This window comes from Vanessa tameamea, chromosome 20, assembly GCF_037043105.1.
Source record: "Vanessa tameamea isolate UH-Manoa-2023 chromosome 20, ilVanTame1 primary haplotype, whole genome shotgun sequence".
In the NCBI taxonomy this organism is placed as follows: domain Eukaryota; kingdom Metazoa; phylum Arthropoda; class Insecta; order Lepidoptera; family Nymphalidae; genus Vanessa; species Vanessa tameamea.
In genome coordinates this window covers 3,310,874-3,329,264 of record NC_087328.1, presented here as the reverse complement: position 1 = coordinate 3,329,264, position 18,391 = coordinate 3,310,874, and the positions used below count along the sequence as shown (strand labels likewise).

Genomic DNA, 18,391 nt, shown 5'->3' with positions numbered 1-18,391 from the left:
TGAAAATGTTTTTTTCTAAAAAAATATCAATTATAAATTATATACAATAAATTTAAATGTGTCGACTTTTAAATATTAAACACTATAATATACGAAGGTAATGTAGTACAGTCGTAAAATTAAAATTTTCTGTCAACGTTGAAAAATAGTCGATCATGTACAACCCTGACACATATATATATATGTTATCTATAGTATAGGATTCTAATTTGCAAAATAACAGCGCAAGCTGCGCAAGTTTTCATGCGCAATGAAAACTTCCCTAAATTCACTGGTCGATTGCGGTGTTCCATTTAGTTTTTCAGCTGATCACGCTTTCTACGGGCGCCTCGCAGACGACGCGTGTGTCATGTGCGAAACTGTCGCAGTGTAGTAAGAAGAGTGCTCGTGTACTGTGTAGTTGCTAGCTTGTGGCAGTGAAAATGTTTTCAGGACTCACTAATCAGGTCAGTTCTTGGATGGGAGCAGCTAAAGGCGAGCCCCAAGACGAAGAAGTGCCAACTCCCACCAAAGATGCGACAGGCGAGACTACGGCGGAGGGCGAAAAACAAAGGTTTATACATCCTTTGTTTACATTTTTATTTTATTTTCAATATATAGATATTGTAATGTTGAAAGTCCGAAATAACTGATTTTATCTTTTATTTTAATTTCGAAACTTCTTTTTTCTTATGAGTATGATTTCGTTCGGGAATGTTTCAATATGAAATTTGGTGTTTAATAGGGTATCTAAAAGCGCAATTAAGGGTAATAAGTATCAGGAAGTTGAAAAAAAACCGTAGGGGTAACTTTTCTTCCTGGGTGTTGCATAATGTACTTATTGATCCAACATAGGGGATGTAAAACAAGATATTTAGGTCAAGTGGTATATACCTGATTCAATGCCAAGTTACATTAACCAAAGATTTCATTATTTTTTTTTAAATTATTTTGAGTTATTATTCTTTTAATTACAGACCATTTATAATTTACTTTACAATTTTAATTTCTTTTTTAAATGATGCAATAATTTTTTCAAATTGATTTTTTTTACAGCCCAACCAAAGGAGCAGGCAAACTTGATCTCATCACCAATGTGAAGTCACAGATGACCGGTTGGCTAGGATCAGGCATTCCTATTCCAGGTCTTAGGAAAAATGAATCAGCACCTACAGACCCCAATGAACCAGCCCCAGTAGAGCAAACTGAAGTTGCTGCTGAACCTAAGCCAGAAGCAAAAGATGATGATGATAACTCTAGGTATAATAGGTACGAGGGATTGACAGAAGCAATGAGTTTGCTTATGCAATTTTTTTCAATATGGTGTGTCATTTCTGATCCAGTTTTGATAAAATTGAATTTTCAAAATAATCTATTGATTTCCTTTCATAAGAGGGTTATCTATTTTCTCAACCAAAAAGTTATATAACAGGATAAGAAATTACATACCAGTTAAATTTTACTGTCTTTTCCAAATTTAAAATTTCACAAATAGAGCACAGAAAAATTTAATGCATAAAATAGTGTTAATTGGAAGCTTTTTGTCATCAATTTTTATTATTTTATCAGCTTATGGCACACTGCATCTTATGACTATTAATTGGCACACCCAGATCTTGTTTTTTGTCACTTATATAACCTATGGTTATCATTTTACTTGAGTAAAAAAAAACTTCTCAATAGTTTTTACATTGTTTCATAAATTATTTTTTTGATTTATTTTTGGATTTTTTTAGTAAACAGAATCATGTCTATTTTATAAAATTAGTTTTTAAATCATACTTCTGTGATTCTAATTCAATAGCTACCTCAAAAAAGGTTCTATATTGATACATTAAATTAATTTTTATGCAATATTAGCTTAGATTTTAAATAGAATATTTAAATGGGATAGTAAACTCATTTATTCTGCTCAATCCCCATTTTTTATCATTTTTATGCATTGTCTTGTATATACTATATTTTATTTTCTTCAACATCTATAGAGCAGTGCATAGAAATTTCTGGAATTTCATTTTTCATTTCATTTTACTAAATAATATAGTGTAAAGTGGTATGCAATGCTCCTTGATGTTTTTTATGTATGCGGATATAATTTAAACTATATATTTCTATGAGTTTTATGAATTCTCATTAAAATATATGGTTATGCAGATGTTAATATAGTCTTCAAAAATAATTGTTTATTTTTTATGGTCAAAATTTTGTCATATAAGGAGTTATACTTGATCTCTTGGGATTTTTCTTGGGACCTTATTACATAAGGATCTAAAAAAATTTGATTCTTTAAAAAGATCATACATTTTCAATTTGAAATATAATAAAAGTAGTCCAGATATATAAACTTAGTCTGTGAAAAGCTGCCAGAAATGGAAGAATATTTGAATAATTTGGAATTAATTACTGCCTACATTACTACTATGTATTAGTATGGAATTTGTTTTATGACAAAGATATTGCATCTGTCAGCCATTGGTAGATGTAACTTAATCCTTTCTAGTAATAATTATAATATATTTAAAAAAAAAACGATAATCATTAAATGAAGTAATTTCAACTAAAAGCAAGTTTGTCTTTATATATCTAGTTACACAACATTCCATGTTCGAAAAAGGGCGTGGTCTAAATATCACATTGGGAATAAAGAACAGATTCTTTTAATTTCAATTGGATTGGGACGTGGTGACATTTGTATTACGACATTCCGTTTCATTGACGATTAAAATTTATCGATTGATTTTGTTTATGGTGAAATTTTGTCGTTGAATTGAGATATATAGTGATGTGGTATAATTCTACGCGTTCTATTCAGATTAAGTTTTATCCAGTAATAGTTTGCGAATTAGCCGACTAACCGTATAATGAAACATTACGATCCGTTCAAATAATGAACGAAGTTACTATCACGAATAAATCGATATTGCTATCGCGAACTATTTAACGAATTTCGACGAATACGCATGTCTGAAATTATGAAAATTAACGCAGTTTAAATAATTCCATTGTATCGTTAAATGAAGCACAGATTCGTACCAAGTCGATAAAATCATTTGACTTCGAATTTATACTTTTTCGTAACAGACTGCGGCTTTTAAATCGAGAAGGTATAATTAACTTGCGTTTTCAAGGTTAAATACCTTTTTCGTATCTTGTTGTTAGTGCGACTGGAGGCGCTGACAGCAGACCTGGATCCACCGGAGGCACTCCGACCGAAGAGCAACCCGCCGGTGTTGGTAACGGTAAGCTTATAGATGCATATTGTTAAAGTAGATTTAAAAAAAAAAAGCAAGTAGATTATTATCGAATTCACCATACATTGTCAGTACTTTTTATTTTTTGTTTTATTTTAATAATTCAATAATTATGCTTTTTTCCAAATAAGTGGTTCTTGTTAGTCGATTCTCCCCTCTTAGTTAACAGTACCGATTTTTGTTTCTTTGTCTGTTAGTTTTTATCATTACGTCAATAGAAAATAAAATAAAAACATTACGAATACTCATAGTTTTTTTTTTATTTTGTAGTTTGCTAGTTTTTACCATTTTTTTCGTTATGCACATTTTCAGGTCCACAGAGTAAAAAGTTATTCAATGTAGACGCCATCGACGTACCAGATATGCAAGAGTGTTAGTAAATTTTATTTTTTTAGAGTAAGTTTTTTTTTTAAATTACATCCAGCTTTTCTTTCGCATGATTTCGCTTTTTATTCTATACGTCATTGGTGTATAATGTTGAGGCTTAAAAAAATTTATATAATCCCTCCCTTTACCGGTTAATACTTTGGAGTGGTGTAAGGAGTGTTTACGGTGAAAATTCACTAGGGTGTTTAAACGACCGTGTAAACGTTATAAAAGGGTTGAGGCTTACGTATATTTGTCACAAAGTGATTTACTAAAGCTGGTTTATGATTTTAATTCATATAATTACTTTTTTTTCCACCTAAATTTGCTAATTTTGCTAAGTGCACAAATAATGGTCTTAAGTATTTTTTTCATTTTTAAATTCAATAGTTGTAAATAATATTCAATGTGTGTTTTTCATTAGTTGTTATTTTTATTTCAATGTAATTGAGTTTTGCATTTCAAATTTTATGAAATGTTTTTCAAATCTGCGTCATTTTTCTATTCGTTTCCAAGAATGTAGGACAGGACGATCAAGCACAATAGAGTGCTTGATCGTAGCGACTCTAAAATGTACTTAAACGAATGTGTGCCTTAAATAATTAACAGTATATATATATAATCATAAAACAATTTAACACAACGTAACCGACTCCACATTTTCTCTTCAAATTTAGATGCGACCAAACGGGAACTACATATACTCCCCAAAAAAGGAATTTTCCAAATAAGTTCGTAAACGGAACTCTGTTAGGTAACAAAAAAATGTAACCGAATTTCTAATGTACTTCGTTGTTTGAAGTCGCTCAAAGATATGATATGCCCTCGTTTAATTGAAATAGTTATATCACAATTCTTGTCTCGGCAGTGACCACAAAAGCTGTGGCCGGTGCCAAGTCTCTGGGTAACTTCCTCTACTCGGCGGTGAATAAGGCTGGTGCTAAGGTCAGCGAGGCCAGTGCGAAGATCAAGAAGACGGTCGAGGAGAATGTGAGTAGTAGATTAAGCTAATTATAACATTTAAATACTTTTTTTATTTTATATAAAACACGGGATTGCCATACTCGGACCAAGATATTTAATTTAAATAATAAAAAAAAAAACAGTTTCTTAACTTGTGATTGAAATGTTCTTGAAACGTTTAAATTGGTAAATCCGCCAATAATTACATCCTTTTTGTTGGACATATAATTTAAAATTGTGTTCCTCAGACTGTTTATGTAGATATGACAAAATTGTGTCAATTTAATCGAATCAAATTATCAAATACGTAATTAGCTTACGCACAGGTAAGAGTTGTGATAGAAACAATAAAATAAAAATATATTTCGCCTAAAATGAATCGTCATAGTGCAGAAAAATCAACAAAATTTGCAAGATCTGCTCCGCAACGAATAACCGCTAGTTTAATATGAAATAAGTGAAACGCCTTACTTTTCTACTTAGTAACCTTACTTTGGTTTACTAGTCTTCCTGCCTAGACCTAGGTCGAAAAAACGCCACTCGGATATTCCGATTGTACCGAAAAATGGTAAAATTTATAGTAAGAGTAACTAACCCTCGAGTGATAATTAAAATTTATATCTTTAATTTATTTTTGGAAATTAGTTTCATTTTATTAGAGTTTGACTTCCAACTTCATTGAAACAATACTAGAATCGAATCTCTGATTTATTCCATCCCTAGTTACGTAATGACGCTTAAACCGTCGCCGTTACAGCCCACATGGCATTTCCAGTGACCATTGCGTCAGTCAGTCGTTAATTACTTACACATAAAAGGATTTGTGTATGTTCATCCAAAGCTAAAAACCTCATTGCCTTCATTACTCGGGTCTTCCTGACGAGAACGGATAATTCAGTTGCTAGTCCACGCTTTAGTACAAACGGAGGAAATTGGATTATTCATTTCAACGTAGTTAAGTCTGTCATTTAGGTGAAAATATACATCCATGAAATAGTTGGTGAAAAGTATAATTATTATTCAATTGAATTAGCGGATGTTTTATAGATTTTTTTACTTTACATTACTATAAATGGATATTTGGAAGAACGCATATAAAAGGCGTGGCCCAGTCGTAAGATTTAATATCGTTGAGTACAATCGAATGGATTACTTTTGCTTAAATCGTTATGTTTAAAGAAAACTCATAATTTAACAATATTTTATATCAAGTAAGTAAAGATACAGTTGATTGGTTGGTATAGATTTAGATGCGCAGTTATGGGCCAGAAGATAGAACCAAATTGATCTTAATAGAAGATGTCCATTTCATATCTTGACAAACATCTGTGAAACTCAGTTTTTCTTTTATCTTCAGTAATAATTGATGATACGTAATATAATATGTATACAAGAACGTATAGACGTTTCAATTTATTTCTTCATCCATCATGATACCTAAGTTGCAATTTTATGGATGACTTGGTATTCATATAAAATTTAAGGGCACTTTATATATAACGTCTGACAGAGCTGCTGCTGCTGTTATTGTGGTAGAGCTGGTTGTGAAATTTTGGTTACTTTAATTTCTTATAGTTGATACTTTTTATCAGTAATGTAAAATCATGTTTTCTGTACGGTGTTTGTACGGTGAATTTGGGTATTTGGTAAAACGCACATATTAGTCACAGTGGTGCCGCGTGTAGAACCTCTTAGCCTCTTCTGTAGGCTTTTGTCCGGGAGTGTAACATTTACAGGACTAATCTCATCTGGATATTGCCCAAATAATCATTGCTACTTTCTATTCCAAGACATTTTATTTGAATCGTCAGATAACGTATCTTGGGCTATTGTATAATATCTCCTCGTGTAATAAAAAAGTTAAACGTGATTTGAAGACGTAAATAATATCGTATACAGAATACAGACGTTGTGAGGAACATATGGTAGAAAATAAATTGTATTTTATCTAAGCCTTTCAATTTATTATCCAAACATTACTAGAAATAAAAGCGGCTATCTAAAGGTTGATAGGGAGAAATGTTTCTGGAACGGCAGCTTAGATTTTATTGTCGTGATTTAGAGGAAGTTTAGAGGTCATTCAAGGGTATATAGTTGAGTGGATGTCGTTTTTGCTTCGGTTGATGGGAAATAAGGGAATGTATACGGAACTACTTAATGTTGTGTTATATTACTGTTGTATGTGCATAATAAAACTGCATTAGGTTCGTGTGATCGTATAAAATGTTTGTAGGTTTAATCAATACATACAAACATTAACAGCCTGTAAATTTTCCACTGCTGGGCTAAGGCCTCGCCTGCCTTTGAGGAGAAGGTTTTTGGAGCATATTCCACCACGCTGCTCCAATGCGGGTTGGTGGAATACACATGTGGCAGAATTTCGTTGAAATTAAACACATGCAGGTTTCCTCACGATGTTTACATTCGCCGCCGAGCACGAGATGAATTATAAACACATGACAATTTAGTGGTGCTTGCATGGCTTTGAACCCGAAATCATCGGTTAAGATGCACGCGTTCTAACCACTGGGCCGTCTCGGTTTAATCAATACAAAGGCCAAAATTGTTCGTGTGCTTGTACCAATTTATCATGTACATGTAAAACGGAGGATGAAATTTAAAATAAAGCGTTTTTCAGTAAGAGTAGGACAATATTACGTACATTTTATATTACATCATAAGAAATAATAATTAGATAGGCAGATAATCAAGTGGACCACATGATGGCAAGTGGTCAAATACTGCCTTGTTAAAAATATTCACCTTCTCTTACATCGCCAATGCGCTACCAATCTTGGGAATTACAACGTTATGTCCCTAGTGCCTTCAAACCGGAACACAATGATACTAAATTATATTGCTGTTGGACGGTTGTATATATGAGGAGTGGGTAGTATCTACTCAGAAGAACTTGCACGAAGCCCTTTTTACCAAGTGATTAGTCCACATTTTGGTGTAACCCATTTTCAAATTAGTACCTATCAAATTAGTTTATGTAAAGGGTATGTCTTAATTGATTTTTTTTTCAAATAATCAGATTACAATTCCTAAGTGAAAATGATTGATATATACACTTAAAGCGGTAATGTATTTAGTGTAAAAGTATAGGTATATTCATTTAATAAGTGAATTTGAGCGTGTAGCGTAATGGATGCCACCCGTGGCGTTATTCATGTTTGTGAAGTGGCTGCTAGGTTGTATAATATAATTTCTTAACGAAATGCGTTGCAATTTATATAATAATAACATTTTAAGACAGACAGACAGTTGCTTATGACAATATCTTATGTAACGGTTGAAGCTGTTGATGTATAAGGAATTGTTCTCTAGTATGAAAAAAACTCCTTTATCGTTGTAATGTATGGAACTCAACCTTGAAGGTTTACTTAGTAGATATGAGGTCTACAATACATTTACTTCCATCCGCCTGGAAATCATCAGATAAGCCTGGTGATACCCATTCATTAAGGTCATATAAATTGCATATACTTTTTAAATCGATACGACAGTCAAGGCAATTAAAATTGATTGTTGAGATTAGTATACATACATACTGACTAACGACATACAAGTAAAGTTAATATTGTGTTTGAAAATAAAGGTATAACACTCAAAAAATGTTATTTATTATGAATTTGAAAATACCGTGGTGTATAAATTTAATTACAGTCAGATAAATTCAAAACGTTCGGTTGGTATGTCCCAATCAAAATCAACTATGAAATTAAAAATTTTGCGAGAATCATTGTGAGCGTCCCATATGGTACCGGTTTTTCGCAATTTTTGAGGACAGTTTTTGGCAACATTAATTCTTATATGTAATTTATATATAGACTTATTATTATTAATGTTTAAAAATTTCTCGTAAAAGGATCAAAAATCTTTTATGGTATATAACAACTGTCATTCGACTTGGAATTTATTTTTATATTTCTTATGGAATAAAACATATATGTAGTTATATAATATGGCAAATAGTCAATTTTTGCCTAAATTAAATATTGTTTGTAATAACAGTTCTTATTGGTCTTGAAATAAGGCCGACATTTGCTTCATTGTTGAGTCTTCTAGTCATGTTCTATTATAACTCTTATGTTTACTGTCATAGAGGTGCCTATGCTTCGCAGTTGGAATACAGGCCAATAGATATAGATAGATAGGTTTGCTTCTATTCGGAATGGGTTTCTGGAACGACTTTTAACGTGATTAAAGGCATGACGTATGGAACCCGCATTGTTCTTTTGACATGTAAAATATTTTGTAGGGCTGTTTTTTATAGATAAATAGTTCATACCTATTGTATTATATATATTAAATAGATAAAAGAATATTTTAAGAGTATATATGAGACATAAGTAAGGGGGGTTTTGTTGTTAATTATTGGTTCTACAATAAAAGTAATATTTTGGTGAATTAAAATGGCCGCTTTTTTCCCCAAACATTCATCACAAATTCTGCCACTAAAAAGCAATACTTGGTATTGTTGTGTTCTAATTTCAAGGATGAGTGAGCCAGTGTAACACAAAGGATATTACATCTTAAGTTCTCGTGGTTGGCGGCGCTTTGGCAATGTAAGGAATTGTTAATATTTCTTACAGTGCCATTTCTATAGTAAATGCTGTGAACCCTTATGATACGTCCCATTTATCCGTCCATCCACCTGACCAAATATATAATTAAAACAAAATATTATTTTATATGGATTCAATTTACTTTATTTTATACAATGGACAGTTGTTTTTAAAGCTTGCGCGAAGGCCTTTGACATGTCAGTCGTATCGGATAATTGCTTAGAATAAAATAGAAGAACACATCGCAACACATTATAGTCATTAGCGTTATGGTATGAAACAGACTTAATAAGGTAATGTGTTCACCGATCAGTCGGAATCGGAACGGAACGGCTGGATCGAATCAGATAATTATACCTTTAATCTATTGAGTCAGATTTCAAACAGTTCCAATTTATTTATGACGTGTTCCTAACATTAAAAATCAATGATCATATGAAAACTTTGAATTAGCTTCCGTCGAATTTAATGCTGGATATATAAATTCAATTGTAATTAATTACACGTTGAATTAAGTATAGAAAGCCGTCTTGAGCCGACGGGGTAGAGTTAAGCCTCCCCGTCTTAACCTGTGGGTGTCATAAGAGCCTAAGAGTTTTTTTTTGTGTTAAGAGCATTTGGTAATTAGTATAAAAATTTAGCGTAGTTTTATTATGCTCTATTTCAGTATGATTTACGTTGAAGTTAAACTTGTTGCAATTTATTGTAGGTTTATGTTTTTTTTTTTTATTAATTTGGATGAACAAACAGTGACAATATAACTCTGCGATAAAATTTTAAAGACATTTTACAATCTTTATATTAATATCCAAATATATTTCGTCTTATAGGAATAGTATCTTTAGTTTATCGAATAGTCGGAAGTACACCGAGATACATCAATCGATCGCGGTGGATGTGGATATGGGTCGAGTGTTTGGCCAAATGGTTACAAATAATCAAGGCAGCTAGTGACGGATTTACGTGGAGCAGCAACCAAATATTATTCGTCACGCGAACGATCAAACGATATACACGTTAAATAGTTAATAATACACTTATTAACGGTTTGGCCGGGTCATAGGAGTTCGTAGTTCTTAACATCACGATATTAAAAGAAACTGTTAAAATTACCTTGAATTTTTTTGGCCTTTTTTCATTTTTATCGCACTTTATGCTCGATTGGTCGGTTTTTGTATTTCGTGAGTATAGATCTAAATCGTGACCCCGCTCTCAAAACAATCTCCGTACAGTTGGTTACACTAGTCATCAATGAAATTAAGTGTTTTTGGTTTTTGGTCTTTCAAAATTGTGTGATCGAAATCGGTTAGAAACCACTTTTTTAACACATTCAGACATCAGAAAGAATAAGACAGACTGCGTTTGTTTGTACAACTTGTAAAGAAGCTTTTTTCCGACAAGGCTTTCTGCAAAATGTAACCTATAAAAATGATCAAAACTTAACTATAAAACCAAATCAATCGATAAAATGACCAATTAACTCATAAAAAACTTTGTGGTCCTTATCGAATTGTATCGAACTTTGTTTAAGATCTACTATTTTAACGCCATACGATAAATACTAAGATTGTAAGAAATTTTAACATTGATACCCTTTACAGTTATACTGTATGTATAGAAACCAAATACCACTCATTGATTGATCATGAAATCTCAGAAACTATAACATCTACAAACTTGAAATTTGGCAGGTAGGTTGTTTATAGGGTGTAGACATCCGCTAAAAAAGGGATTTTACGATACTCCAACCCTTAAGGGGGGTAAAACGGGGGTTAGATGTTTGTATGAAAGTCCTGTGTTTTTGAAGTAAGAGACTGAAAATGTATGCTCTATAGGTGGTATGGAGGTGTACTAATAATGTATCTCTAGAAATCAATCCGCTTTAGGGGGTAAAACAGGGGATGGTTACAGTTACAAACTAAAATAATTGCGGATAAATCCGCGGGCACAGCTAGTTGCAGCAGCTTGTATATTTGATATGGAAATGATCGTGCAATTACTTAATTGCCCTTAACTTAACTTAACCCTAATGCACAAAACTTGAATTGTCGCTAGGAGATCGCATTTGAATAGTTAAATGCTAAGTGCACTTTGATATTTAGGTCAAAATACTAATAATGGAGGTGAGTGAGGCAAGCAATGGATAACACTAAAAGCTTTGCTGATTTTCTCTCAGGATATTGCTAACTATTGGAAGACATTTTGTCAATATAGTTTGTAAATATAGCCTATTCTTGATAAGTTGATCGTGTTAAATATATTAATATAAGTCTAAATGTATCAGATTACGATTTTTTCCCCACAATAGCGTATTTTTTTATTTGAATTTTTATATGACGATATTGTTTTCAGTTTTGGTTGATTTCATTGAGTCAACTATTTTATATTTTTCGAAGTATTTTATTTATTTTATTTTAAACACGAACAGAAAACATTGGAGGGTTATATAAACTTCTTTGTCAATTTTGTATATCTATAAAACAAATGCTTTTGGGTGTAATTTGTCAATACTGATCGTAATTTATCATTCGCTGGTCTGTATCTCATGTATTTGCGGTTGGCGCCACTTGTAAATTGCGTGGAAAAAAATTGCCAGATATTTGTTGTTGGCCTATCTATTTTTTTATTGATTGGATGGTTTTACGTAACAATGCGGTTGGTTGTAGTGCTTATTTACTCGATTGCTATTTGCTGAATGCACTCAATATAAAATTCCGCAATCGGCTTTTATGATACAAACAGGTTGAGATGTCTCTTACTTTGTCAGATCCACGCGGCTTAAATTGTCAATATTGAATGTAGAAAAATAAGATGGCATAGGAATGCGACTAGACTCTTTCAGACGGTAATTTAATATCTTGGAAGTAAACTCAATTATTGAATCTGAGAATATTGGTATCTATCGGGAAAAATTGAATTAAACTTGAGTACAGGAAAATAATCCAATTTCTATTCGGTATTCTCAAAGGAATTCGTTTCGCAGAATTATTAAACTTGTTTACACTTTATTCTTTTTATATTTATTGAAAAAAATATATATTTTTGAATAATATTAACTATTTATAATATAGGTAGGTACCTCAAAATTTTTATATACATACGTTTGAGAAATTCAGCATTTATTAGTTTCGCATGATCTTTTTTCATCTATATAATCTTAAAGTAGGAAGTAAGACTTCTTTAATAGACGCATTATGCACGATTAACTCGATCGAACTTCATATTAGAACGCCAGTTTGAAACTATAAAGCTTCTCCGCCTACAGTAATCAAACTAGCATCCTCGTATTAAGAGGCTTTGAAGAGATTGCAAAATGTATTAAGACATTTACTCAGTTTTTAACTGGTATTTTGTCTACGTGAAATTTTAAATGTTGAATTTATGACGTCACATATACTGTCATGGTTTTGATAATTGTCCATTATTTAAAAAAAAAAAAAACTTGTCTTTATTTATTGTCACTAATATTTAATTATATATTTATATTTTTTTGTCAATGACATAAAAACATTTTTTAAACGACAACGATGCTCAGGTTATAAAAAATATAATTTAACTTACCAAATAAAACCATATATACACATATTAAGCCTTAATATGTCCTATATAAATATAAACTTCTCATTTCCTGACTTTCGTCTCGACATAATTGCTACCTACGCTACAACGAACCTAACGAGATTGAACTACATTAGATAGAGTTAGTTTCAAACGAGGCTGCAGGCTCTCGGTCAAAGGATATCATCTGACGCCACAACTTCGTAGCATGTTTGAAGTTATTCTATCAGCTTCAATTAAAACCTTAAAAGTATTATGTTTCGACACTATAATTAATTAATGTTTATTATTTTGTTATTTATATTTATTAGTCTCGTCTTCGCTGGAGATAATATAAGGTTCTATAGGAAACGTTTATATCGTAATGTTATATCGGTGTAAGCTAGTCTAGTTTTAATTTATCGCACTACAGACTACGACTCCAAAACTGTTTGATCGAACAAGTCCAAATGGATATGCGAACATTTCTACGACTATTGATATTGTTTTGTTAATAGATAATCTAAATTGGCATCAAATTTAGGTCATTTTATTTTTAATAAAATAGCTAAGGTAAAGAACAATTTCAAACGTTCTTCTGGTCGAACAGTAAAAGTTAAAGTCGAACCTGACTTGAAAACAACTGGAGAAAGAAACTCAGCAGAATTGGTTTTTGTTTTTCAACTATAAACGAAACGATATAAACCCACGTTGTCACAGACGCCGAACAGCTAGGCGATAACATACATATCCCTCATTTCTATCGAAGATTTAAATCTATAAACCTTGAAAGATGCGAGCCAGTATTCAATTGAAAAAGGTAAAAAGGTTTTTCAATTAATTCTCTCCGGCATCCGACCGCTATTGGTATCGCATTGACCTAATTTCCTCTCGCCACTGACCTTTCAGCGTTTTATGCAAAGCGTTTTAAATTGCCCTCTCTTATTGTCTTTATTTCAAATTGTCTTTCATTATTTTATAGTGAATCAATTATATATGATTCGGCTATAATTCATTTTGTTCATTGTCATCATCGACAAATAATGTTTCATACCTATTGGTTATTATTTTGCAAATTAATATTTGTTATACAAATATTCTGCTTAGTAAATTGTATTTGAATTTCGAATTAAACTTGAGTTGATAAATTATATCTTCCATAGACAACATATTCCATTAAATGTCTAAGTTTTATACTCGGTAGCAGTAATAAGAATATTAATGGAATCGTGCGAGCGCAATATTCGTAGGCTCGCAAGATCATCTATCATATCAGCAATGTGATGAATATCAAACGGTATTGGATTGAAGGAGATACTGTAGCTGTACTGTTCATAACCAAGTGTTCACGATTACATTTTCAACAATTTTGTTGAACAGTGCCTTTATTTATAATATTGCACTTATATATATAATTTATGAAAACCATCGAAATGTACTACGTCATCTGTTATAAATTGTGTTGTATGTTTATTATAAAGAATTACAAAAAAATAAAAACGTCAGAAGTGACGTAGATGAAGATCTATTAATATATAGAGAATCATCGTATTGGGTAATGATCTAAAACCCATTGTTATATTTACATCTTTTCAGTCTTGTCACTGTATGATGACGGTGATATATATTCACGTTTAATGTCTTCTACATTTATCACTTCGTCGAACTGCTGAATATTCTATTCTCTCGCATCATTGATTCCGAGTAATGGTATACATACTCACTACATAATAACGCTGTTGCTTGTTATAACGTATTCTGCAGTATTATTTCATTATTATTTTCTGTAATAAAGTACTGTTCCTTACATACATTGTCGAAGTTTTTCAAATTTTATTTTTTATCATTTTTATGATATTGCAAATTTCAAATAACATCATTATCGTTGATAAATTGTGTTAGTTTTGGGTGTTATGATATAGTTGTTCAGTAAAAATGCTAGCAGTATTTGTCCATAAAAGCTTGACCTTGTTTCACGAATGAGCCCGTTGGTAAGTTTGAACCGGGTCAAGTGTCTTTTTCGACTCCACTTGGAATACATCAAACTTTCAGAAACGTCCTTGAATGATATCTCTTGGCATACCGACAAAAGATTAGCTAATATGCACTAATTCCTTTTTTTGTTAAATTTATTTGTATAGCTCTACTTTTGGTAACTCCTTAAGTATTATGTTTAAAATTAATAATTCTTAAATAGCTTCTTATTTAGTTGCAGTAGAGTGCGATGTCTTTGTGGTTATCATTTTTATTGTAATCGTTTGGTTATCTTGTTACGTGGTATCACTTTAATGTTAAGTTCCTATTTCAACTATGTTACGTGCCTGTTTAGCTTTGTTTATTCCATTGCTAAAAAGAGGCTTGTTTCAATGTAAGCATGTTTTCACTATCTTTTCTTTTTCATTTTAATCTTCAGTCTGTTTTTCTGCCGGATCGTTAATGAAGGTAATGTGCTGTGGGTAACAAATGACTATTGTGTTGTGGCATGAATTGTAATGGTTACATCCATTTTCTTCACTGTGTTAAATGTCACTTATTTTCAGTACTTATGAGCTGTTTTATTTGAAATTATTTCATTGTTATCTAAAATAATTCAAATCCCAGGATTATTAATAATAATTTCAGTTAGATTTCATAATTTAATTAAATTAAGTTGTGGTTTTAATTTTTATTTTAATAGATATTCTTGTATTCCTTCTTTACCATAATCAAGTTATTGTTTTTCTTTTTACATTGTATATTAATTTATTATTTAATTTATCAGTTGTTATTTATATTATTTACGGCCGTTTCATTAGATTATCCACCCACATACTGGCATCAGAAAGACTGTTGTGAATTTAATTATTAATTTTAGAAATTATATTAAATAATCACACGTCTGTAAAAAATATAGATTTATCTATTTCCCTTGAGTTCCAATACCAATCAACATTCGAAACATCCTATACAGGAGATACATAGATTGGTTTTTATTATAAAACTACGTAAATTTTCTCCGAAACAGAAATTGCCTTGTGAACATGAAAATTTACTCGCAGCTAGAATATTTATATAGAGACACAAGGCTCTCGTATATATCGATTTTGTGTTCCAGATTCGCGGAGTAAGTCATAATCCTAAGTTGTGAGATTGCTTAATCGACTTTATCAATATCTCAGCTTCTATAAGCTCAGTAAGAATATTGATTGATTTGATATCTTTATCCTTATTTATCTAACCAGCAGTGCGATTCTATAAGAATTCACTTCGTGAAATGTAGAAAGCTTGTCTTACTGTGTATGCCATTTTGGTTCCTGTATCACATAAATATTATAATTATTATAGTCATTGACATTTCGCGTCCGTGTTCTGCGGTAAATTTCGAGTTTATCCTAACAGATGACCTCTAGTGGCGAGTCTTGCTAAAGCTGAATTTAGTATAAATATTCTTACACACATGTGATAAAATTTGTGTTGACGAAATTCGTATTATATAAAAAGCTGTTTTCAAAGCTGTTGTTTCTTTGTAATAATAAGTTATGCGCGATAAATTTTTAAACATATTATTTTTGTGGACGGTTTCGTAGTAAAGGAATGGTTTTACTTTTTTAATATGAAAGCATGATTGTATCTTTAATGCTAAATATGCTCGGTTACTGTATTCAAGAAACGGTTCGTTTTGTTTTCGGATGGTAAAACTGTCTACGAGGCGTAATGCGTATTATTGGCTTGTTATTCACGGATCAGTAAGTTACGAATAACGGATAGTAGGGTAAATGTATGAATATGGCGTATGCTAGTGTTTCGAATAAAAATTGTAACATGGTTGTAGATAGCCACGAAAATATGTTTGTAAAAATACTTTTGAAAACTGGCGTGTCCAAAATTAATAACACTTCAGCCGAATATATACTTCAATTTTAATTTAAATTCTACTAAATCCATATTTAATTAGTTTGTTATTATTTTTTTAACGTTCGATTGTCTGTTTTTGTAGTTGTAGCAATAGGACTTATAGGCAATACGGAGCTCGGTTTATTTGTTTAGTCGGCAAGAGTTTTATTTATTGCGTTTCATGCAAACACTCCCCTGTTTCTAAAGCATTTCTTTATCGATTGTTCGATTCCTTTGGATATTTTTCTTTTTTTAATGTTGTCTATCTTTCATAATAATTATTGTTTGAATGAACAATGATTAATGTTCTACTAGTGAATGTTTTATTGCTTGTATTAATCATTTTGTTATATGGTAAAAAAAAAAATCTTTATCGTTTTAATTATTATTTATATTTGTTTTTGCATTAATTAAAAGTACATTACATTTTACAATTAACAGCCTGTAAATTTCCCACTGCTGGGCTAAGGCCTCCTCTCCCTTTGAGGAGGTTTTGGAGCATATTCCACCACGCTACTCCAATACGGGTTGGTGGAATTCAGATGTGGTAGAATTTCGTTGAAAATGACACATGAAAGTTTCCTCACGATGTTATCCTTCACCGGCGAGCACGAGATGAATTATAACCACAAATTAAGCACATGAATATTTTGCGGTGCTTGCCTGGGGTTGAACCTGAAATCATCGGTTAAGATGCACGCGTTCTAACCACTGGGCCATCTCGTCTCTCAATAATTGAAAGTATAATCGAGTAAATAAATCTGATTTCCTAAACCTTAACGATTGATGAATAAAAAATAAACCGCTATGCCTTATTCGAGTAGAATTCCTAAACCCAGTTTTGAATCGTCTATTAGAAGTACACTGTGTCGGTTAAATAATGTGAGAATGAGAAAATTGTCCTTTCTGAATGTAGCTTTTTCAGGAAACAGTACTCAGGATTTACTTCAGTAGTAGAATTTTATTATTCAAATGTAAGATCATTAAATATCCACATGTTCAGAACACTAAGTTAGTATGTAAAAACATTTTCATATAACCTGGAAATGTTTTACGTTATTTTATATATTATACTTCACTGTGACCGATCACACTTAAGTTTGAGTGTTGATGCGATTTAAGAAGAAGTGGAGGAATGCCTATCCACCCGTGTCTTGTACATAACGCTCAATGAACACTCGGAAATGCGGAATGTTCAAAGGGCTGAAAAATGAGTAATAACCTCGATTACCTTCAGGGTTAAGGAAGGATCAATTGATTTTGTTATCTTGGAATCTTGTTTTTAGCTGATTTTTATTTCAACTGACTTCTTTTTTCAAATGAACGATCTTGAGTTGAAAAGCAATTGAACAGAATATGTTTTTCTATAACTTGTTTTTTAACGAATGTCTTAACATCGATTACAATTTACGTTATGTAATGATGTTGTCTATGATGGAGCACTTGCTTAGGAAATGCCTATTCAGTCTTATCTCGTCGATAAAGCTCAGTGACTACAGTCGTAAATGCGAAGTGTTTAAGTGTTTGCGAAATGCGTAGGTAATAATCTCTATTACTTTACTTGGATACTTCTTGTTGTTTGTTTTTTTACTTTTTTACTTGTTTTTTTTGTTCTAAGATATCTATTTAAACGTATCGAGTTGCCAAAACTGAGCTCTCATTCGCTTAATTACCAACATCGCTTATTCATGACCTCCCTGACTTGTATAAATGTCTATTGTAAGCACTTTAGATAAATGATCCTAAAGCTTTGAAGGTGAAAGCTTTTCAGATAAATTGAATATAATTTTTCGCTTTCAGTGGAATAAATTTGTAAGTTAAATAATTAAACCAATTAGTATCCTTAAAAAA

General features: G+C 31.6%; 2 protein-coding genes across 8 annotated transcripts in view; one reads left to right on the top strand and one right to left on the bottom strand.

Moving 5' to 3' along the window:
* Window positions 1-18,391, bottom strand: part of LOC113403851 (eukaryotic translation initiation factor 2-alpha kinase) — a 229,702-nt gene that overhangs the window by 95,177 nt on the left and 116,134 nt on the right. The gene's annotated exons all lie outside the window — the stretch shown is intronic.
* The window catches only part of LOC113403742 (synapse-associated protein of 47 kDa), a 241,398-nt gene continuing 223,188 nt past the window's right edge, over window positions 182-18,391 (top strand). For 3 of the 7 annotated variants that reach the window (XR_010309488.1, XM_026644327.2, XM_026644323.2), the window contains exons 1-5: window positions 182-553; window positions 1,036-1,248; window positions 3,139-3,218; window positions 3,543-3,602; window positions 4,465-4,586. Coding sequence is in view for 6 of the 7 variants with exons in the window: in XM_026644327.2 (XP_026500112.1) it covers window positions 423-553; window positions 1,036-1,248; window positions 3,139-3,218; window positions 3,543-3,602; window positions 4,465-4,586 (606 nt within the window). In the remaining variant the exon portion in view is untranslated. The remainder of the gene's footprint in view (window positions 554-1,035; window positions 1,249-3,138; window positions 3,219-3,542; window positions 3,603-4,464; window positions 4,587-18,391) is intronic. The other 4 variants (XM_026644324.2, XM_026644329.2, XM_026644325.2 and 1 more) reach the window with 4 other exon arrangements.